The sequence below is a fragment of the Portunus trituberculatus genome, chromosome 40 (assembly GCF_017591435.1).
Source record: "Portunus trituberculatus isolate SZX2019 chromosome 40, ASM1759143v1, whole genome shotgun sequence".
Classification (NCBI taxonomy): Eukaryota; Metazoa; Arthropoda; class Malacostraca; order Decapoda; family Portunidae; genus Portunus; species Portunus trituberculatus.
This window is the reverse complement of record NC_059294.1, coordinates 27,802,438-27,826,927: the sequence shown is the minus strand read 5'-3', so window position 1 is coordinate 27,826,927 and position 24,490 is coordinate 27,802,438. Positions and strand designations below refer to the sequence as shown.

The 24,490-nt window shown below is 41.1% G+C and overlaps 1 protein-coding gene across 5 annotated transcripts in view; it reads right to left on the bottom strand.

Moving 5' to 3' along the window:
• Nucleotides 1–1,116: 1,116 nt before the first annotated feature.
• Nucleotides 1,117–24,490, bottom strand: part of LOC123515983 (high-affinity choline transporter 1-like) — a 50,822-nt gene continuing 27,448 nt past the window's right edge. For 2 of the 5 annotated variants that reach the window (XM_045274942.1, XM_045274943.1), the window contains exons 3-14: nt 16,576–16,683; nt 15,139–15,294; nt 14,801–14,949; nt 14,103–14,258; nt 13,529–13,658; nt 13,047–13,135; nt 12,176–12,298; nt 11,711–11,814; nt 5,324–5,454; nt 4,539–4,713; nt 4,190–4,386; nt 1,117–3,154 (exon numbers count right to left, since the gene is read on the bottom strand). In XM_045274942.1, the coding sequence (XP_045130877.1) occupies nt 4,215–4,386; nt 4,539–4,713; nt 5,324–5,454; nt 11,711–11,814; nt 12,176–12,298; nt 13,047–13,135; nt 13,529–13,658; nt 14,103–14,258; nt 14,801–14,949; nt 15,139–15,294; nt 16,576–16,683 (1,493 nt within the window). In that variant the 3' untranslated portion in view covers nt 1,117–3,154; nt 4,190–4,214. Of the gene's footprint in view, nt 3,155–4,189; nt 4,387–4,538; nt 4,714–5,323; nt 5,455–8,308; nt 8,408–9,726; nt 10,378–11,710; nt 11,815–12,175; nt 12,299–13,046; nt 13,136–13,528; nt 13,659–14,102; nt 14,259–14,800; nt 14,950–15,138; nt 15,295–16,575; nt 16,684–24,490 lie in introns of those variants that run through there. The other 3 variants (XR_006678036.1, XR_006678037.1, XM_045274944.1) reach the window with 3 other exon arrangements.

The window sequence follows — 24,490 nt, the reverse complement described above, 5'->3', positions numbered from 1 at the left end:
AAGTAGGTTTTACTGTTTAATAATTTTCAGTACCCTAGGCCAGTTCTTCCCACTTACATGAAAAAAGTAATGAAAGGAAAGGGCGTATTTGATTCATTATTATTTTGCAAAGCCATCCCAGATCCATAAACAAATAAGGAGAATGCAAAAGGCCAGTTAACTTACACGAAGAGGCTCCCAAATACTTTGAATAAAATTTACCAGGTGTCACGTTCATTCACAGATCTCTCCAACCTTGTCATGTAACGAAGACGAGGCAGCCCGCGACACTTCACTGGGATAACTGCATGGGTATAGAAAAATTAAAGGAAAAGTAAATGAGTGAATGAGTGAATAAAGAAAAGTTTAATCACACGCTTTCCTGTCTTAAACTTACGATCTGACGCTAGTAGGAAGGAAGGTCTTTCGTTCTAAGTTCGTTGGCTTCGCTTCCCTCTGAGCCATCACGGTGACATCCTCAGTAATTATGAACGGAAATGACACAAGCGTCTTCAGGCCCCGAGACGTCTTGAGACTGAAGGTCATAATGATGTTCGAGGCAGACTCTCCCTCCCGCCTGTCAGACTCCTTCAGCACCGTGGTAGTCCGTTGAGAAGTGTCGCTGTTTCTGAGTCAAGTTTTCTTCCTCAAACATATATTTTTCTTCCTTGTACGAGCGTAATAAACAGAAGCAGACCATACACAGCTACCAGTACGATGGAAATTAAATGAAAAGTGCAGTGATATTATCCTAAGGCGTCATCTCCCTCCACCATCGTTGTGGCTGCCAAGTCCAGATGAGAAGAGGCTAAATGATAACTGTGATGCTGAAGGTGACATTTTCCAGGTTGTCTTTTCCTTTAACAACTCACCTGTCCACTGGAAGGCCACATGTCATCCCACATAATTTTAGAATTGATTTATATTGTCTATCTACTTATCTATCTATCTGTCTATCTGTCTACCTATCTATCCATTTATCAATCTATCTATTTACGTATTTTTTCATTATTATTATTTTTTCACACGATTCATTTATCAGACATAGAACAGCTCACCGTAGCAAGCACGGGATGTAAAGGAAGAACAAACGGAAGTGATGAAAAGGATATCGTTGCTTGGAAAATATTAAGAGTAGAAGGTTTAATGTTTATTTCTTAATGATACATATAAATACTGTTAACAATTTGCAATTTCAACTCTGAGCCTCAACCGTAAGAATCATATATTTACATTTTTTTTCAAGCATTTTTAACGTACATGTATGAGACTAAATGTCTTGACTACTTGAAAAAAATACCATCATACCGGACTTGTTACTTCAAACACAGCCAATTGAACGGGACACGTACACACTTACTAAACGTACTTACTATTACATGGTAATAATAATCAATGCACTATAGTAATACTCCCACAACCCGCCTCTTCACAGTCCCTCGGAAGAGTCCTACACACACACACAAACCTCACAAACCTCACCTGGTCCATTACGTGTCACAGTCTTGTCCACGAAGCTTCAGACTCGCTTGTTTCACACTAGCGTGAAGAAACTTTTTTTCTTCCTTGCCTTGCATGAGAAAGTGACAATTTCCAGCATCGTTTCCAAGGCGGATTCAATTATCTATACCTTTGTCAGAAACTTATATCAATCTTTACATCTGAAGAGAGACGGTGTTGATCATATAGATTTTGCCGTGACCAAAATGCATTAGACATTAATCATTATAATCCCAATGATAGATCTAGATTTATTCTTTCATTTTACTGTTACTACTTCACCTTTGAACCATATCAATTCCATAAGACTGTATCGTCATTGACACTAATTAAAAATGCATTTGAACAAAATCTATAATATTTGTCGTCTGACCATAATAACAACAGTGCTTCTCCATCATGGAATGGGACTTGCAATACGTCTCTATAAAAATAGCATCCTTGTTTGCTTAAAAAAAAAAGGTATTTCGCTAATGTTACATAGAGGCCACCGTCATGCACGTTTCGCTGTTTCGAACGCGGCGCAGAGACAGCCGCTATAAACACCAAAACACTGTTCATCACTCACTCTCTTACTAAAAATTGTAGGACACCCACTCTCCTTTAATCCTTTGACTCCTAATGGCAGTGACACTTGTTTCGCCATTCAAATGAAAGCACGTGATTCTATTAGACAAAATATCAGCCAGTATTAGAATATTTGAATTACTCAATTATGCCAAGAAATTTGCACCAGTTATATTTTGTTTAGCTTGGATGTCTTAGCAGTCAAATGACTAATTGTCACCAAAAACTACGTAATGAATGAAAGTTGTGACGTGGAGGACAAGTGGATTTCCTCATAATAAGCTACCATATAATATACTGTCAAGCACACTCCAATCTGGCCGAGCACACCAGTACATTGAGGGGCAGCCACCCCGCTCAACACTACCATACATACAGCACACTCAGAGTGAGAATTACAGATTGATCCCTTATGTCACTACTTGTGATCCTAAGCTTAGATATGTATGTTGTGCTTCTGCACGAGTTCAGAAACGCAATACTATGTGTTGCTTTTTTCTTCTTACTCTTCCCTACGTGGAAGTTGTAGCATGTACTTATCAATTAAGGCTCCTTTAACTCTTATGATGAATAACAAGTAGAAAATAATAAAAGGAGTTGCAATAAAATTCGAAAATTAAAAAAGCACATCATGAAATTATAAAGCACCAAACCAATATCACCTATTAACTTTTATCTGGTGATTTTGGATAATCCTCTAAACTATAATCTTCGAGAAATGGCAGCTTCAGTGGGCCTTGTTTCACGTATTTTGTTGCCCATTGCCATTGTCCCTCAGGCTTATCAACACAAACAAACGCACTGCAGCTCACTAGACAATCGCCACTATGCATATCAAGGTACAGTACAGCATGCATTTCATGTACTTCAGTTTGTGCGCGCGGCAAGCATAACACATTACTCTGACTAACAACTCTAATGTGGACAAGAAAAGTCTGCTTGAGAAAGATTACATGCGGCTATCGTATGAACCCGCTCCCGAACTCGTGTCTAGACCTTGCCCTTCAACAGCAGTGACAGTAAACGCTGCCGGGGCTCATGGACAGGCTTTCCTTGAGAAGCACCGCGGCCTAGCAGCCCACACAGCGACACCTCTGCGTCTCCCTACCTGGAAATTAGAAAACACGGTTATTTTTAGTATTAATGTGAAACCCCCCCACACACACACACACACACACACACACACACACACACACACACACACACACACACACACACACACACACACACACACACACACACACACTTTTCGAGCACAATATTTGCATCACCTACAGTTAGTTGTACTGAGAAACAAGTCACTCCGGCCCCACAGTTTGCCTGACCCATGCCACTGCCCCCCATAGTTTTTTCGTCCTCTTCCGCGTGCATTCCCAGTCATGGCTGCCTCCATATGCTGACTGTGTAGCATCTCGTGAAGAGTTAACTCCGTGATAACATGAACCTGATTTCACTTGATGTAATGGAGTGTTATTCATAAAAGAAATCATTTTCAAAATCATACATGCTGTTATTTTGTTCATAGACCGATTGAACACATTGCACACCCCCATCCATGAAATGTGTGTGTGTGTGTGTGTGTGTGTGTGTGTGTGTGTGTGTGTGTGTGTGTGTGTGTGTGTGTGTTTGTGTGTTTGTCTCTATGGAAATTCTTTATGTATGGAAAGGCTCTTCAGAGGCAAGGAAGATAGCTGGTGCTTGCATCCTCCTACAAACATATTATGAATCTATACTTTATATAGAATATCATAACCACCGAAATGAACAGTTAAAGAAAAAGCAACAGCTATTGGTGACAGTAGGCCGGATTAACCAGGGTTGTGTAGGCAAAAGTGACCAGGGAAGCAGGCAGGTATGACTACAACGACTAGAATAGGGGGCGGAAGTGGTTGGGGCAGGCGGCCGGTGTGACTGAGGTAGAGGACCGGAGTGACAAATGGCATAAGTGTCCGGAAATCGTCGTACAGCATCTAAAACATACCATCTTATTTAATCTTATGGTGGAATTTCTTTTCAGATTAATGCAAACTACCAAGAACTCATATACCACTCGACTGAAAAATGTAGTTTTCTTGCTACCTCAACAAGAACTTCACTAAGTTACAATAGATCGCTTTATGTAGAAGTACTACTGATGACTCACCCATTACTGGAAACCCATCGTCCTCCTACACGCCGTTCATTTCCCCACTGACGGGCATGTACAGGTTGCTCTCTGCTGCCTTGAGAGGAGAAACGTCCTCCTTGGTATTTGACACTTGCAGTGGAAGAGTCTTGTTTAGATTGGCCGTTCCCAGTTCGTCCTTTTCAGTCCGGTGGAAACATCTGCACACGTCATACCTGAAAATTGACGCAGAATCTGAGTAACGTCAATTTCGTTCACTCTTGAGAAACAACATAAGTTCTTGTCCACACATAATTCTTGTAAATATTACATGTCACAAAGAGGAATGAATGGCCTTTAAACTTTGCACAGAGAAGGGATCCGTTACCTAGCGGGCAGGAGCTTGTGGGTGAAAATGGCTTTGGCAATGGCCGAAGTGACGATGAGGCTGAACAGTGACACCAGCATGGCTATCGTGCGGAAGGGGAAGTTCTGCTGGCCTAATTCCTCGTCGTAGAACGGGTAGTGGATAGTGGCCGGCACCCCGATGTACGGCTCTCCTCCTGCCGGTGCAACATGCAATAGTAATCACACTAGTCGCTTTCACTCTACCATTGTCTTTACTTTTCCTTGATATTTGATTAAGAGGACTATGGAGTAGTTATAATAGACTGCTATGCAAACTGCAGCAGTTTTGTGGAATTGTACTATATAAACTTACATGTTATTCACAAGTCTCATCTAAAGCAGTGATCCTTCAACCTTACTAACTACTGTCTCAGCCATGAATACTGCGATAACAATGATTTATTGCAAACGTTCCCTGTCACAAGTGCACAAGAACACCAGAGAAGCTATTGGAAGTCTATTCTTTGGCTTGCAGAAGCACTTCTTGCATAAAGACCACACACTGCACTTAGATAACTTGGTACTCTCTTTTCTCAAATTTTACTTTTCACAAACAACCTGATTACTGAGTTTATTCCAATTATCTACCAATTGCTCCAAGAACCACCAGCTTCCTATTTTCTTCATCAAGTTTCAACCAGCTACTTCTTGTCCTATTGTCTAACTGTAAGGGGTCTTGTCTGTGTCCTCTATGCTAACTGAATATTTCGATCGGAGGAGGCTAAACACTGGTGGCCAGAGCTGTGTGGCTGCCGCAGCACTAACCTAAGAGACGTACGATCAGCCCGAGAAAGAAGGCCACGAAGGAGCCGTAAGTGTTGACGCGGTCTCGGAAGTGCACCACCATCAGGAGCTGCGGGAAGAGGATCACGTACACCAGATCCCCGCACAGCTTACTGCAAGAAACCAGAGAGAGGAGCGTCATGCAGGGCAATGGAGCGAGGGTGTCTGAGCTAACCTATGGCATCACTTGAGAACCTAACATTGAACAAGTCAAGAGCATTGTACTAGTTACTATAGACACGCAGAGTGACTAAGTGAAACTGTTACAACTCATGAAACACCTAAGATAGGGAGGCAAGAGAACATAGAACACAACATATCAGTAAGACAAAATTCGAAATGTATATTTTATATGATGATGTATATCTTATATAATGATGATGATGATGATGATGATGATGATTTGCTTTAAATCAACAATAACGATATGTCTGTGATGAGATGAATGTAGTGGGAATAGCTGCCACATAGAAATTATTATTATTATTATTATTATATTATTATTATTATTATTATTGTTATCATTATTGTTATTATCATTATTATCATTATTATTATTATTATTATTATTATTATTATTATTATTATCATTATTATTATTATTATTATTATTGTTGTTATCATCTTTGTTGTTATTATCATTACTATCATTATTATTGTCATTCATTTACAAGAATATTGAAATTTTCCAAGGAAGGAATCTACAAGCCTTGGGTACCAGTGATGGCTGCTGCTGCTGCTGCATTAAGTCAGCGACGTGTATGATTCTTTTCCTCAATACAATTAAGTACTAATTGAATTGTTCCTTTTCAACATGTATGGTGCTTTTTGTAGTTCCCTGTCCGCTCTGAAGAGCCGTTTCTATAACAACTAATTCATTACGACCTTGAAAGCAATTCAGTGGGGGTTGTGTTCAGCGGGGCATGGCGCCCCCATCCCAGCGGCATCGTCATTGACACCAAAAGTAAAATGGACGGAAAAAATGAGAAATTTGAAATTTGTCCCAAGACATCTGAAAAAAACGTTTTACTAATTACCGTAAAACATTTTTCTAGTACTACTTAAGAAAATATATATTTTCATTTTGAATCTAAATGTTACAATTGTAAGTAAACATTCATCAATAAGAGAAATTACTACATTTTCAATTTTACTAACAAAGAAATCTGTGCTTACTTTATAACTTTACTAAATAGTGAATTCACTTCAGCGTGGCAGCAGCACCGATCACTGGACCACTTCCATTCAAAAATGGAGTTTGCAAATGTTCTGATATATATATATATATATATATATATATATATATATATATATATATATATATATATATATATATATATATATATAATGCGTAGAGTGTATGTTAGTGTTGTTGAGCAGCATCGCGCCCTGGCCAGAAGTGCCCTACAGCAATGCGTACAGTGCCAGCCTACAAACTGAAGCTCCTATCATCTGCCGCCCCCACACCTACGCCAAGAAAGTATCCCTGAAGGTGAACAAGTAGAGTCCTCCTATCCCTGTCATGTATCCATTACATGTGACCACTGCGCCCCGGAACACCCTGCACTATGAGTGTTCCTTGATCACTAACTAACTAACTGCAACAATCTCTGCGTTTTCAAAATGTATTCTTGGACAATATCGAATTACCTACCGTCAATTGTTCTCCACATTTTTCATTGTTCTATATAAATAAATAAATAAATAAATAAATAAATAAATATATATATATATATATATATATATATATATATATATATATATATATATATATATATATATATATATATATATATATATATATATATATATATATATATATATATATATATATATATATATATATATATATATATATATATATATATATATATATATATATATATATATATATATATATATATATATATATATATATATATATATATATATATATATATATATATATATATATATATATATAAGCAGCTCGCCGATCTAAGACAAGACAGAACGTGTAACAATGATCTCCACTTCTCCCTCTCAGTCTTTAGTTGTTTGCACTATATAGATTTTCAATACTTTCTGATCTCAGCTTTCTGTTGTATTCTTCCCTTTCCTCAGCTACCGTCCCATCACTTAATCCAATTTTCCCATGTAAAATTACCTTTGTTCTCAGTAATTGTCAGTAATATAAAGAGATTAATTTTGTTCTGTAATACATGATGCTCTCTTTCCTGTCCTCTCACCTCCCTAGATATCATTGTACTCCCTCACTCCTAAATTCTCATTTGAGACTCATCCAAGATTTTTTTTTTTTTTTTTTTATTGCCTATATCAGTGGTTCCCAACCTGTGGTACGCTGGTATGCGAAGTCCTTCCAGGTAGTACATGAGCACTTTCGGGATCATTTGCGATTTTTTAATTAAATATAATTCATTTCTCAGAAAAATCATTATTGCCTAACACAAGATAATCTGGCATCGATCAGCTGGTGGAGAAGAAAGAGATGCATCCCTCGCATCTAATTGAGTTGTGTTCCTTGTTAGTAGTTCATTTGTGTGTTCTACTTGTTAATGAATTGATATTTGCTGGAAGTGAGTTTTTCTGGAACCAGTTGGTACGCGGGGACTGTACGGGACGCTCAGGAAAAGCTTGGGAACCACTGGCCTATATGGTGCTAAGCTCTGTAAGTGGTAACAAGCAATCTTTAACCCTCGTATCTTGAACACCTGCTCACTTGTATATAATTTACAATGGAGGGCTATTTCAACACAATTACTTCACCAGCAGTCAAGAACAACACTGACAGATGATTGAAAATGAATGGCAACAGGGAATTCAAAGATGTCATGAACTATAATCAAATTCAGACACTAAAGTAGGTTCAAGACTGCGTGACGAACTAAGAAGGGCAGTAGGGCTGGGTGAGAGATGGCGTTGTGAGATGAATGATTTATGGTGATATTGTGGCGGTTATGGACGTACAACCCGGGGGACAAGAGCGCCTGCAAGGCTTAGCCGGGAGCTTGAGGGTCGGCGATCTTGCATGTAGCCTGACCGGCCCAGTGCCCGCTGCTGCTCGGGCTGAAACATATGGAAACTCTCACCACTATGTTGGTCTGGATCGTGGGTTGCGCCATGCTGCTTCCCTGGCCTGTGCCACAGCCGCCCCACACTCACGGTCGCCTTGCACTTGGCAGCCAAGATGAGGAATCAAATTTTGATATTTTCGTGGAAATTTTGTAACTGTGCGTTCATTTTGAGGCAACGAAATGTATGTACATATATTAATCCACCTGCGTCTGGCGGCCACCAGTCATGGCGACGCGTGCAGCGAAGGTCGGACAGCGACACAGCGGACTCTGACCAGCATGGCGACTCACAGTCCTTACAATTCCCTGTGGTGACGAAATGATGGTGTCTCGGGCAGGTCACGGGGCCGCGCCTCAGGTCGTTAGACTCACGAGGCGAGGCACAGCCGCTCCAGCCTCGCCGAGCACCACAGCATCATCGACACCTGCTTCACATGTCTTATGGATCCTATGTATCAACACTGATATATCGTACTACGTACAAAGGTTGAATTCAAAGCAATGTTTTCATAATGACTTTTACAAGATCTATTGAACTAAAAGAATGTATTCACTCCTTATGATTATGGAGAAAACAAAATGAACTAGGGCAATGCAGGTGAGAGCTCTTAGGAAATTGAGAATAGGCTTAGGACCCAATGATGCTTCATATTGTAGCTTCCTACCCACAGATGAAAGTCACGTTAGGAAACAAAAATAAATGGAGGAAGCTGGACTTGAACTGTTTCCCAACACAACACTACTGTCCTGCCACCAGTGATGAATGTCAGTGCAGAATGACCCTTTACAAGCAATCATAGGTCATCTCTACATACCTATGTGTTGGCTGACTCAACGCAACACTGTCATCAACACATTTTACAAAAAGAATATACATGTATATACATATGTATATATATATATATATATATATATATATATATATATATATATATATATATATATATATATATATATATATATATATATATATATATTGTGTGTGTGTGTGTGTGTGTGTGTGTGTGTGTGTGTGTGTGTGTAAGTGCTGCTTAATCTTGAAAGCCAATTGAAAACATCTCAAATTATGAATTTTCAAACAAGTTTTGCTACAATTTTTTCCCTTTTTAGTTATTGATTGTAATCAATGAGAAATAAAAAACTGAGTCAAGGTGAAGATGATGGCGCAAAAAACCATCAACTGTAAACCTTCTAACTGGAGGCAGGAAGGCATCACTTTTAACTAATCGCGCTGTACCTGCGTTGCCTTTCACCACTACTGGCCGGCACTGGGTGCCTTAACATTTTATCACGTGAAAAAAAAACGAGTACTTCAATTAGGAGTTTAATCATTACAACTGGCGGAGGGTAATGCGCTGTGTCCCGAGGCTGACAAAGCTCTACTCAATTTTCCCAAAGCGTGGGATGAGTACTGAATGACAACTGCGTACTATAAGAGCACTGAGTCATCAAGATGGCCACATGTGGGAGGGTGAGGCCCTCGCAGTCATGCAGGCAATTTTCAAATCTTGCCAGCGAGACACAACAATCACCCTCCACTGTCTGGCAAAAAATTAATGATCTACTGCTGAGGTAGAACGAGATGTACTATTGCGGGAACCATTTGTAAAAGCACAGATAAGATCTACTGTTATCTGTGGTAAAAGTAATTATGATATTCTTGTCATGTCCTTGAAATGTGAAACAGCTCATTCTACTTTCAAAGATCCTTTTACAAAAACCTACGACATGAAACACAAGAAGAATTTGATGTCAAAATGGATGAGATAGAAATGAAATATACAACTGTTCTCTCAAGATGGAATGAGGACACCGCCGTGGTGGTGAGGAAACACCCTCCCAGTCTCTGTGTGGATGAGGATGAGTCTTAATACTAAATAGATACATAGTCTGGTAAGGTGGCGAGGGATACACTGTATTGCTGGAGACTTACACATCCATACTGTACGAGGCAAGACAAGGCTGAAACAACCAGGAATATCAGTGAGCTCCCGAACATCACTAGTGTCCAGTATCATCATCTATCTCTAGTAACAGTGACTCTATCAGCACATGATATAACATTCTGCAAAGCCTCAAGTGGATACCAGCGCGCTGAGACGCTGCCGTGCAAGGCGCCCATCCCAGCGCGTTATATTCACTTGATTCATCTAATTAGATATGCATGAGGTGAAATAGATCCTTCTACTGATGAGAAGTACCAGTAAAGTACTACTTATTCATTACAGTTACTTCAATAAGCATCCTGTGAAACTGAAGTCATCTTTGCATTATGCCTAATGAGAAGTAAATATTCATAATTATATAATTCATAAGTGTTAACTCTACGCTAATGGCAGACACAAGTGTCACTACAGACCAGCCATGCGCTTCTAGTCTCTAATGCAAGCGTGACTGACACTAGATACACACTTTCACCCTGCCCAGCAAATATTTATTCCCTTGTGAGTACCACCCCTTTCCCTCCCAGGCACCTTGCTGCCACTCTGACCTGACTAAAAGGCACTGAAGGCGAGAGCGATGCTTATACTACCGTCATGGAGAGAGATGGCTCAGTGTAGGAGATATTGAAAGGCAGAGAAGAAAAATGAAGGTGTAGCTAAAATACAGATTAATTTATGTTCGAATATCAACATAAAAGGGATAGAATTAAATTGTATGTATAATTGGAAAAAGCTGGATTACAACTCTGTTTCAGAAAAATATGCAGATACTTTTGCAGTCCAGAGAATAGAAGGCTGATTATATGCTGAGCTTCAAGATGTTTATTATTGTAAGCTCTTGAACGCTGAGAAGATAGCTAAACAGCGGTACTCAGTTTTATCCAAGTGATAAAGGAAAGGTGCTTTTTGTTTCCTCTTTTTCAATTTGAGAGTTTTGGAAAGAGACTAAAATACAGAAAAACACAACCATTAGAGCAACAAGAGAATGGAAGACAGGTGAACCATTATGAACTCTAAAGTACTTGAATGGTTAGCTCACTTATCAAGAACGTGGCACAATGGACCATGCATTCCTCTCCTGACCAACTGTACCCAACATGACCCGCTCAGGCAACTAAGTAGAACAGAGAGAGAGAGAGAGAGGGAGGGAGGGGGGGAGCAGAACTGATTACTGTAATTGTTTAGTTTGTAACTCTAACCCAAGCATAACTGTTAGGTATTCAGGAGGTAAAAAGGGAGAAAAGTCACAGTAAAGGAGCACAGGCACAGCTTGGGGCTTCACGCAGTTTAGGAAATTAGTGTCAATGAGGCAACAGTGACCTGGAAGCCGAGGATACCCGACAGACACTTACAAGAGGTAGTAAATGCTGTTGATGAGGATGCCGATGGTGCAGGCGATGGCGGCCACCACCACGATGCTGGCTCGCATCACCCAGATCACCTCCCGGTCAGTGGCCTGCACGGTGGAAGGTGAAAAGAGGCAATGTTGACCTATAGGCGATTTACTAAACAATATCTGGTCAGTGGCTTGTCAGGTGAACAATTCCATAGATAACTGACAACCTGATTAACTAAGTAACCAAAGGATTAAGTAATAAATCTACTTAACTAAATATGCAAGTAACTAATCAACTAATCAACTTAATTAACTAATAACTGGTTGGCTGACGGACTTAATAATGAGTCAACTGAATAGCTAACTAATGAACTAAATAACAACCTGAATAAATCAATCATAAACTCTCTAACTAACTGATTAACTAACAATCGAACCAATTAGACAATGCACGAGTCAACACAATTCATTGCTAACGCACCTCCTGCTTGAAGACGTTTTGGAATATGTTCCTGGCAAACATGGACGAGGCGGAGAGTACGGAGGAGTCAGCGGAGGACATGACTGCGGCACTCACGGCTCCCAGCCCCAGGAACGCCACCCACTGCCACAGATTGGGACCATTAGCCACACTCTCGTCATTTATTATCAATGTGGAAAAGGTCATGTATTCAATAACATTTTTGAAACTATGTAATATTTCGTCATTTCCGGAAGTGGCAAATTTTGAAACAATAAGGTCCCGCCAAAATACAACAATTGTTTCTTGTTTGTCTCTTTCACTTATGCTTAACAAGCTTCTCCTTTTTTCATAAACATTAGACTTCATAATTTCAAATCATACTTGGAAGTATTGGCTCGACATAGATTAGGTCCTTTAGCAATTATAATCTTTTTGTATTGCATTTTCAAGCCTTCCATTGAATTTCCTTCAAGTTTTGAAATGTGGTGTGTGTATTTGTGTGTGTTTCACTGTTTGATCTGCTGCAGTCTCTGACGAGACAGCCAGACGTTACCCTACGGAACGAGCTCAGAGCTCATTATTTCCGATCTTCGGATAGGCCTGAGACCACGCACACATCACACACCGGGACAACAAGGTCACAACTCCTCGATTTACATCCCGTACCTACTCACTGCTAGGTGAACAGGGGCTACACGTGAAAGGAGACACACCCAAATATCTCCACCCGGCCGGAGAATCGAACCCCGGTCCTCTGGCTTGTGAAGTCAGTGTTCTAACCACTGAGCTACCGGGGTGTGTGTGTGTGTGTGTGTGTGTGTGTGTGTAGGTGGGTGGGTGGATGAGGCAGGCTGCCCCTTCACTACAGTCATGAGCAGAGTGGCCTTACCGTGGGCGTGAGGTACTGCATCACAAGGGGCAGGACCAGCTTCACTTGGTAGCCCTCGGGAGTCTTGCCGTAGTCTGTCTGGCTCCAGTCTGTGATTAAAATTGTAAACATCATGCACTGAACGGCGATTGTTGTGTTGATTGTTGCAAGAACGTAATATTAATTGGAAAAGAGGAAAGTGAGGCCTTGATTTACGATTGTGAGCTCCCAGAATAAATCCCTGAATCAGATTGGTGTGGGAAAAGTCCTGTAAAAACCTGTATGAATTATAAGATATTCAATTGTGGGATATCAACCACAATTGGACTAATTAAGTTCTTCAATACAACAAAGATATTTTCTACCACGAACTTGAAACTCATAACCTCAATTGTCCACAACAATTTCCTTATCCAAAATTAAGTCCACACGTTCATTTCTTCACAAATCAGAGAGAGTAAGAATAACAATTATGAATGACCCAGAAGGAGGAATAACGTCACCTGTGGCCTTAGCAATAGCACCGATAATACACGCTGGCACTGCACTCAAGAGGCAGCCGATGGACGCCGCGTAGGAGAGCATCCTGGCGTGAGTCGGGGTCTGGCAGGACAGCACTCTCTGGAAGTACACCTGCACACCACACAACACTGGGTCAGGTTCAGAGCAACTTTGATCTCCAACTCTCTTTTTTGTCCATCGTATCTAGGAAGACTTTCACTAAGCCTGCATGTTATTGCTGTAAAGTTTTCCAGGATTGTTTTTTTATGTCCATAGTCCGAGATTCTCACGACAGACGTTATTAGATGAATCAGTGATTATGATCTCTGCATTGAATCAATGTTTCTTTTTATATCAAATTACTTAGTTTGTTTGTTAGTATTCTTCTCTCATGTAGGAGTTTATTATCTTCCAAAAAATCTATTCTACAATATCTAATTTCGCATCATTTCTTTTTAAATAGTTTTGTAGTTTGTTTGTTAACATTTAAAGTTTTCTATAGTCTCCTAGACTGGATCATACACTTGCTGGCTAGATGGATGATAGACAAAGAAAGAGACAGACAGAGCTGCTCACCTGCCACGGGATGCCGCCACAGATGAGCAGAAGCCAGTAGTCGATCCAGAGGCCCCATTCTGGTGAGGTGGGCTCAATGGAGCCTAGCCAATCAGTCTCGTTGAGGGCAAGGGACCCCACCGACTCGTGCATCATGGCGAAGGGCACGGTGATCCACTGCAGGGGGCACAATTACATCGTAAGGGAGGCGCCAGCAGTAGCTAATTACTATTGATCAGCTAACTAACAAATGTCTCTCATTATATGTGTGCCAGACAAATCCTCGGACTCAAACCAACACTGAAATCAGTTAAAGACAGCCTCGCTTTACCATGACCATTCTTGTTGTGTTTATCATACTCATGGAAGTTTATCAGGAGTGGTCAGTGCACTTAAGCCTGTATTCTGAAAGGTGCTGCTCTCTCACCACAACTATTTTCAAAAGATGTAGTAATGTTAAGCTGAGTTCTGAAGAGTATTTCCACTATTAATAATGTGGAAATCATGTTAATATGTCATTAGAAACTAAAAACATACAAAAGGAACTTTTAAAAACACGTGTAGTTTCGTTTAAAAACTTTTGAAAATAGTTGGGTGCGGCGCATAAGTGTTTCAGAATATGATCCTTAGATGCACCTAACACGTGCACTGTATGCAAGTGTGTGTGCGTAGCAGCGCAGGATGAGGAGACAAAAGCAGGCATTGTCATCACCACTCACCAGACCGATGAAGATGCAGAACAGCTGGATCACGTCCGTGTAAGCGACGGAGTAGAGGCCGCCAAATATGGTGTAGAAAACAGCGATGGCAGCACTAACGAGGATTGACACAGTATTGCCAATGTCCAGGATGACTGCCAAGGTGGAGCCTACACGTGTGGCAGCGGGAGACAGCGACCACGTGACCGAGTGAAGAAAGACAAGTACACACGCTGTGTTAGGTCACTTGGACCACCAATAAGTAATGAAACGCGCAGCGGGGAAAATACAATATTCTCAAACTTGGGTGAGCTCCAAACATGAAAACGTGACTGCACCACGCAACCACAGTGACTCACCAAGGGCAGATAGGATAGCCGCCGACCAGAACGTTTCACCCATCAGAGCCGGAAAGTAGAGCATGCCGCCCATGCGCCGCCCAAAGGCCTGCTGCAGCGGGTCCAGCATGGTGACGTAGCCAGCCTCCCGCATCGGCTTGGCGAAGAACAGGCCGCCTTGAGGAGAGATGCGTTAGGATCAGCGACAGGAAAGATAGAACGTACTATAGCATTCTCTCTCTCTCTCTCTCTCTCTCTCTCTCTCTCTCTCTCTCTCTCTCTCACACACACACACACACACACACACACACACACACACACATCCAAAATTTAAGTAAGAAGTTCTAAAAGTAATCCTCGTTTCATTGCCGCCGTGAACTGTTTTGAAGGATGAGTGGAGTAACAGTGACACAGAAGTCAACATGAGCAGTTGCTACATGGCCTTAGAGAAACCTAGGAAGTCACTGGACGAGTGTAACTAGACCAAAGCCATCTATTTGAGTGGGATTATGTCAAGACATCTTTTATTCTTATTTTCTATTTTTTTTAGTTGGCACAATTGAGTTTCTTTAGTTCTGCTGATCTGAAGAAATAGCTTTTTTTTTTTATTTGTCATGTCTCACAATTTCTCTTAGGGTCATTGTCATCAGATGGCATTCTTTTGCCTTTCATGTCTCACAGCCTCTCCTAGAGTCATTATCCTGAGTGGTATTTCTGGCAGGCCGGGTCAAGAGTTCTCTGCTTGTGTGGACGCTCCAAACCCGGTGGTCTTCCCTAACTCTGCGATTCCCTAGCTCGCGGGTGACGATGATGGATGTAACTTAATTTAGGCTACATAGAGCCTGACATCTCACTCAACGATAACTACACTTGCGTTCGCACCCTGAAGCACCTACTTGGCCCTGTCACCTATAGATTTTCCTCCTCCTCCTCCTGCACCTCCTCCTCCTCAGCCGTTCAGCGTTTCTCTGATGGCCCTAAAATGGAGCTATATGTGGAGACGAGAGGATGTTGGTTTTGCACGCGACTGGCGGGCGCCCAGCACCACTTGATAAACAACAGAGCTGTCAAGTATAAGTAACTTGGAATGCGTGTTTATATGCATCTTTGAAATCGTCAATTTAATTTTCACTGTTGTATTGGGTTTCCTGTTCCTCATCAGGTGTTTGCCCCAGACAGAACTCACCCGCATCTGAGGCTCAATGGTGTACGTATCAGTGAGTCGCCCTGTGGCTCGCCTCCCGCCACTGACGGACGCCACGTGGCCAAGATCGGCGCGTGTAACCTCATTCATAGGTGTCCTCTTTTAGATGGGCCTGTCTCTCTCTCTCTCTCTCTCTCTCTCTCTCTCTCTCTCTCTCTCTCTCTCTCTCTCTCTTCTCATAAAAAATCAAGGGCAGCGCAGAATGTGAGCTTTATTTCTCAGAACCAGGAGTTGGAACCTTTTCCCACACTCACCCACAGCAAGCGACAGAGCGTAGCCAAAGGGCGCCTGGCACCAGATGAGGCCCTTGTCGTACACCTTCTCCGCTGTGCCGTTGATGTATCCTCCTCCCACCCATGTAGCTGCAATTAAGAAAAGTAAGTTAATGTTCTTCCCCGTCTTTTTTCACGCAGTGGATCTACATGCAAGGTGATCTGCATGCATGAGTGTTAGTCATGGAGGAGCACTTATAGGCGCAGTGACGCAGGGGTCGCCACGATGTCATCACCATTCGCCGTGGAGTGTGTCTTTGAGTGTCCTTCATCACACGCTCTCCACAGGCGTCAACAAGTCCACTTCTTGTTATATATTTTGAGGGTTAAGAATCGCATGTAATGTATATGATTAATATGGCATACATTTTTTTCCCCTTGTTATGATGTCTTTACCATACTTTACATACGTATTTATTCCCCTATAGTACTTTGATAAGTGTATAGGTTAGTATTTACGTAAAGGTACATTTCAGTGTTGGGGTGGATGGGAGGGTTTGTGTTTACAGCAGCGGGTGCCAGTTCTGTGTTGGTGGCGATTGCCAGGCCTGACGTGGAGCTCCCCGTACTACAACACAAACCCTTCCCACCATCACCACAAACTGACGACTAACATACCTTTTTGTCGGTATATTCATATATTTATTAACAATAGTAAGGTGCACGATTATGTTCGATTCCGCTGAACACTGCCGCACTAACCTAAGTTATTCACTTTCACATCACATCGCATAACCTCTCTGCAATCACTAATTCGTAAAGAATATGAAAGGAGATGTTTTGAATGTATTTTTAAGGCATTCTTCTCTGTTATAACAGGATTCAAATTTATGATCAATACGGTAGGTACATTCATCAGATTTTCTCATCTTCTTCTTCATCAGTAATCCAGAGGCACATTATTTATTACAACTATTCAGAATGGTTGGCCAGCGATGAGGCGATCTAAGCAGCCTGATTAAGTATTCACGCCTGAAGACTTACAGCCACGGCAGACTGAGGTCTCCTTTGGGCTCGATCAACAAGGAGCCCATGGTATGCCGCCATTAAATTAAGGATGGGAAGCACTGTAAAAGATCTAATTGTTCCCCCACATTCTCCAGTGCAGCATCGCTAGTGGTAGCACACTATGGCATCTATTTTTATTTTGATTCTTTATAATAAAATTTGTTTGTCATCGTTTTCTATAGTTTACATGGTGCTTCCTTTAATTAACTGTTCCGTGCTGGCAAATTGCAGGAAAAAAAAAAAAACGAGGCGAGGCGGACTCGTCCGAAGGAACTTTACTGTTCATATGAAGTAGTCCAGCAGATGGTCTCGTGATTCTCCAACAAATGTGACGGTGCCATGCACTGTTTACGTGTTTCTAAAGAACGTTTTTAGTAACCATGCATATAACACTAGCATTTCATTATTCATGTATTGTATAAATATACTTAACTTTTTTTTTCTCGGAAAAAATACATATAATTTGTTGTGATAGTATTATTTTGCGTTCTACCACACTGACTTCCGGCTTGGCATGATTGCATTTCTTGAGCCAAATACCGCAACAGATCTGCGAATCTCCACACACAGGAACTTTCCGTGTCAGTTCACTCCCCTTAGCGGCAATGGTTTGTATGTGTGTGTGTGTGTGTGTGTGTGTGTGTGTGTGTGTGTGTGTGTGTGTGTGTGTGTGTGTGTGTGTGTGTGTGTGTGTGTGTGTGTGTGTGTGTGTGTGTGTGTGTGTGTGCGCGTGTGTGTGTGTAAGAGCGTGCGTGCGATCATCCCACGTCACACCCATATAATATACACTAACAGCGGAGAGAAGATTAATGTCCTCGCCAAGTGTTCTGTGCGGCTGTCTGTCACTTGTGATATCTCTCATCAAAGTAAAACGCACGTACGTATTGTACATTGGTTTGACTGTGAGCCAGGAAAGTCTCCGTGTTTCTTGCTGTGTATTTACATCACGAGATACTCAAGTCTGCTAAACAGGTTCTGGAAGGAGATTATTATAAGAAAATTATTGGAGAAGATAAAGAAAAAAAAACTGACGCTTTTTTTGTCGATTATTAGAAACTGTCATATGGAACATTTAAATAAGTTAAGCGTTATGAAAGAATAAATAGTTGTTGTTTTTCTCTATTCTAAAAAATATATGTAAATAAATGAATAAGTAAGTTATTGCAGAAGGCGTTTAAGTATGTGGAAATTGATTATGTACATGGCAGTAGTAGATATTGACTTAACATTTACTACGACCAGTTTAATATTTTTCTTCTTTTCTTTCTTCTTCCTTATTTTCAAGGTGACAGAAAGATCGAAAGGGAATGTTTTGAATGAGGTGCGGAATGTTTGTTGCAAAGATGGCGTGGCAAAAGACTTGGTGAACGTTGAGTCATCATTATTTAAAGGAAATATGGTGCTAATTTTGAGTGAGATCGTGAATGAATTATTGATAGCCAACACAACACAACATTACAAAATCAAATGTTGGTGGCACTGTAAAGGCTAAATTGACTTACTTATTACAAAGGACGACCAAAATTTAGCAATGAAGATAAAAGAGCAAATCGGTGAAAACTCATACAGTTAGTCAAAGAGGAGACTGTAGTTAGATATAAACTAGGAATCATCTTGCTGAAATACCTTCCAAAGAATGCAATTCAAGCCAAATGACAGCATGTGAAGTATTAAAACAGTCATCCACCACTCAGCCAAGACCCGTGTGGGTACACTTCTAGTGCATTTACAAATTAGACGTTGAGAAAAAAAAAATAACCTGCTGGGGAGCTGGCACACAACCACAGATTCTGAGGATAACGAAAGGGACTCCATCAAGGCCGCCAGCATCCCTACGGTCAGTGCCAAGGAAGGCATCATTAAGGAAAAGAGCAGCAGGACTAGAGGGGAGGAAAGGTCCGGAAAATAACTCCTGCAGATAAAGGTCAGTACTGACGTCACCGCGAGTGATGTATGGCTCCTGTTGATGTAAACTTGACGCCCACCTCCGCCATGGCGCCATGTCATTGAGAGGAGGCTGTCGTCTGGCCATAACAAGAACGAGCAACAAAGCACCACGCCGCCACTTGTGTTATTTTCGATCAAGCGGGAGGCATCAGGACAATTATTTCCTGGTGACATTATTGTGTTCTTTTTCCTCCCAACCTTATTTCCAATTTAGCAACTTGCATTTCCCAAAGGCAAACGCCCCTGACGGACCCAAACAAATGCATAAGAGCAACCCAGAGTAATATTAATCTAAAACCAGCGCTGCATTGGCAGAGTAAGGCGATGCTTGGCTCGCGGCCACATCCTACTCCCACACCACAAGGAAACTCTTGGGTCCCGCAACAGATTGTCTCCTTGCATATTGTTAGGAGAGCCTCATGAAAATATATTAAATAGGTAGATCATTAAATTGATGCTTGCATACTAGGCAATGAAAAAAAATAAAAGCTAACATCGAGGAGTGTCTTGTGCTTTATATAAAGTATCTGAAGACATTTTTTGGTAATATGTGGAAGATACTACTCCAACAAGAAATCCGTGTTATGAAACTAAATATTGATAGCGGCTTTCTTTCACAGTATTCCATATTCCTTATAGCAAACTTTAAACACAGAATTTAGCACTGATTTTTACACTGATAAACAGATAGCCTACATCCCTCATATCATTTTTTTGCTAAGCCAAAACAAGGTGATAGCAAATAGGTGTGGCGCTGTGCCAAATCAGAAGCTGCCAGTCCGAAGTGACGCCACTAAGGACAGTGCCTTCAGCCTCAAGTTACGTGACCTCAGACATTCCGATGTGTTGCAGCAATGACTTGGCTCAGACATCTACATTACATTACTGCAAGCACTCAGTAAATAGGCGCGATGATTACAACAAATGTGATAATCTTTGCCGCGCTTCACTTCGTGCGCTGCGCCACAAGAATGGTCACATGTTCCTCAGTAAAAGATGTCAAATCTTTCTCTTTCATACTGTTCCGACGAAACATTATGTGAAGTTATTTTTTTCTGTTGTATTCTATTACCTTTGTTATCTCTTATTGTGAACGCTATAAGAGACTTCTTGGTTTTCAAGCATTGCATTTACTTGTAACGAAATTAATGTAAGCGACTGTATTCAGCAGTCAAAGTAGACACGCCAAAAGCAGACATTTGTATAGAAATACTCTTACCATTACAGGATCGAGGGAAAAAGAGAAGCTACAGACCAATCAAGAGAAGCAGCTTCCTCACGCGGCAAACTCGCGCATGCACGGTACTGGATGAGGGCGGGGCGTGTTAATCACTGGGAGCTGCTTGCGCCGTACAGTCGTTTACCAGTGAAAAGGATGTCATGGCACTTGCTTTGTGTGCGTTAGTTATTTCACTCTTGAATAGTCAAATAATGCAAGTTGATGAGTGATATTCACTTCTCATTCCCCTGGAACTATATCTATCTCACGGCCTAATCTCAAATTAAATTCATCGAGCCTTCACTGCTGATGTGTCCTTAATGAAACTACACCCACTTCAATAGACAACGACACAAGGCCTCTAGGCTACTGCAGATCCTTTTTTAAATATGTTGGCACTGAAAATCAAGTGAAATTTAGCACCATGACTTCCACGTATATGCGCTTAAATTCCCAGGTGCCATGTGTCCATCCTCCCTGCTGGGGCGCTGCATGAGACTTAGACCGGCATGACGGCACGCTGAGGTTTATTAGAATTAAGACTAACGTAGTAGTATTTAGTGTCATCCCATTAATTAAATGTTTGATCCGGCAGATGGCTATAAATGTTTATAATGGTTCAGATTAAGAAATGTGCTTCAGTGTGGCAATTACATCCTTCCTATTTTCACAATAGATTTTGGTTTGCTGGTTCGTTTCATGGAATAATGAACTGCTTCTAAAACTGCGGGTGTAAGTACAGAGGGGCTGTGAAGAGCAATGCCTTGTTGTCAACCTTGGAAGCCTTTCCTAAAGGGAACCGTCCAATCGACGGTCTGAGAAGTGTTCAGTATTTCAGTTGATCGTAGTGCGTCTTAATCTCAAATGTTATTATTGCTGGTGCTAAAATCCATTAAAAGCGGTGCTGAGGGATGGCTATGGGCCATTGTAAGGCACTAATGTTAAGTTAGGACAGGCAGGCTGCTCGTACGGCGTCATTTCAAGGATAGTAACTCGTCTCGATGCGAAGATGATCCATTACTATCTTAATTCAATAGTTCTTACAAGTGACGTCTTTAGTATGATTTTCCTTGTTTGATGTATAAAAGATAGTCGACCAGTACTTTGTTTTATACCTTTGTGGCAATCACGTGCCACCAACTCTACACATCTAAGATCCTATTTTTTTTTTTTTTTTCATGATCTTTCATCATATAACATGTATTTGTTTACAACCTTAAAATAAGTATTTATGGAAACATGAAATATTGATAGAGTAACCAAATAAAGAATCAATTCATACATGTCAGTTTCAGCGTCCGATACCAGGCGGCTATCAGAAGCAACACATTCACTTCAAGTTCTCTTATTAACATCATGAATGTTTCATAAGACATCAAATAGTGAGCTATGATGGCTGGTCATCTCATGGTACACCAGCGCGTCAGGGATGACTGAAAAGTTATACTTATATACAATGAAGACTTAAAATTTCGCTGCGACGTTTCTTCATCTCTACTCTCAATGACTGTGGCGTCCGTAATAGCATCAGTGGCGCCACACCCCCTTCCCTGGCACTATAGCCTGCTACCTCAGCCAAACTGTAGCTACGCGCCAGCCAAAAGAGCCCGGGAGAGGGAAAAGGAAGAGAGGGCTGGGGGGGGAAGGAAGAAAAACAAACCTTTAGCACGTAGCACTCCAGAGGATCAAACAAGTAGTTCTGTTTATATTTTGATGAATTTAGGCCTGACTTGTTCGCCTTATACTACTACTACCACTACTACTACTATTATTATTATTATTATTATTATTATTATTATTATTATTATTGTCATCATTATCATTACTATTATCATTACAATCCGTCGACTCATATGGAAGAGTTTGCCGTGCTGAGTAAAGATACCATTTCCGAAGCCTCAAGTAGCGCCGCTCGGAAAGGAGGAAGGGTAAGAGCGAGGTAAGGGTTCTCGGTCACAAGCTGCAGATGAGGGCAGGTAGACTCACGTGCCAGTTTTTCAGATCACAAATGGCGCAGCAGGATGTCCTTCAGTATAATTTTGTTTCTTTACTTCTCGGAACATGACGAACTCTGATGCAAAGGACAAGTTAGACACGTGTATACTCCCACTACCTATGCGGCCGCTGACAAGGTTGTAAGGCACGCGACGAAATGGCGAAACTCAGAGCGGGGCATATGGGAACACTTGAAATCGCAAAATATAACGTTCAATAAAAGAAAAGAAAAAAACCCAGAAGCGATAATGTTACTAATGAGGTGAAAACTTATTAACCTCTAGAGTACTATGACGCGTTTTCATATTCATAATGCTTACTATTTGATGATTTTACACAGCTTCAGAAACTTATGTTGGGCATTAAAATAGTGAACTCTCTGCCCCCTAATCTTCTGATCTCCACTTCCTAATGTCAATAAAATCATCTTATCATGCCTAGAAATCAAGGCAAATATGCGTCTCAGTAATGAAGGGATTAATTCTAGAAAAGTAAGCACAAGAAGTTTCACACATACACTAAAAGATGCTTAGTTTAGTTCCCATCTCAAGCCAAGCCAGACCATATCCCTCGATCTCTCACACACACTCTCTCTCTCTTCACGCGGGATTTACTTATTATTAGGAGTCAAATTTGATGTACAGGAGAAGGTAATAGGAGGAATTAATGATTGAAAGGATAGAGAGGAGGAGGCAAAAGAATAGCTCACAGTTTTCATAGTAGTGATGGTGATGATTATGAGAGGTAGTGTTATGGTGCTGGTGGTGATGGTGGTGGTTGTGGCAGTGTTGGTTGTGATTGTGGTGGTTGTGGCAGCGTTAGTGGTGATGGTGGTGGTTGTGGCAGTGTTGGTAGTGATGGTGGTGGTTGTGGCAGTGGTGGTAGTGATGGTGGTGGTTGTGGCAGTGTTGGTAGTGATGGTGGTGGTTGTGGCAGTGTTGGTAGTGATGGTGGTGGTTGTGGCAGTGTTGGAAGTGATGGTGGTGGTTGTGGCAGTGTTGGTAGTGACGGTGATGGTGGTGACGTAACAGTATCTGACGCAAAGATCGCCGACCCGTCACTACCGAGAGACCGAGGTGCTGCTATTGGAATAAGTGCCAGCCTTGACCTATATTTTGTGGCATTTTGACTGCTCATAAAGACTACTTTCAAAAGACACAGAGGCCACTAGTAGGGTTCTCAACGGTGTTCTGTTTACCATTGATGATACACAATCCCTGTTAATAGAGAGCCTGTTCAAACTAGTCAAGGAAAGATGCCAAACTGTTTGAGAATGTGTCCCCTCGGTCCTTGAGCTTCAGTTTACGCAGAATCAACTCATATTTTAGTGGGCTGCAACGACACGTGCCTTTTAACCCTCACATTGTACTCCTTTACTTCCTGCTTTCATCCCCCAGGCGCATTTTATGATTATCGTACATAGCAAGCACATGTAGAGCGTACCTTGACGGTCTTGGCCTTCGTCTGAGAGAACACAGGATACAATGCACATATTACTCATGGCTATTGTTAGTTTTGTTCCATTAACGATTTGGAAACCTTAGCAAACCCGGTGACCCGGTTTACGCAGCGAGCACACCAACGCACCCTCTCATATAACGATATATCTTGTTCCTACAGCTTTATAATTCACTGTGTGATATATACATATATATATATATATATATATATATATATATATATATATATATATATATATATATATATATATATATATATATATATATA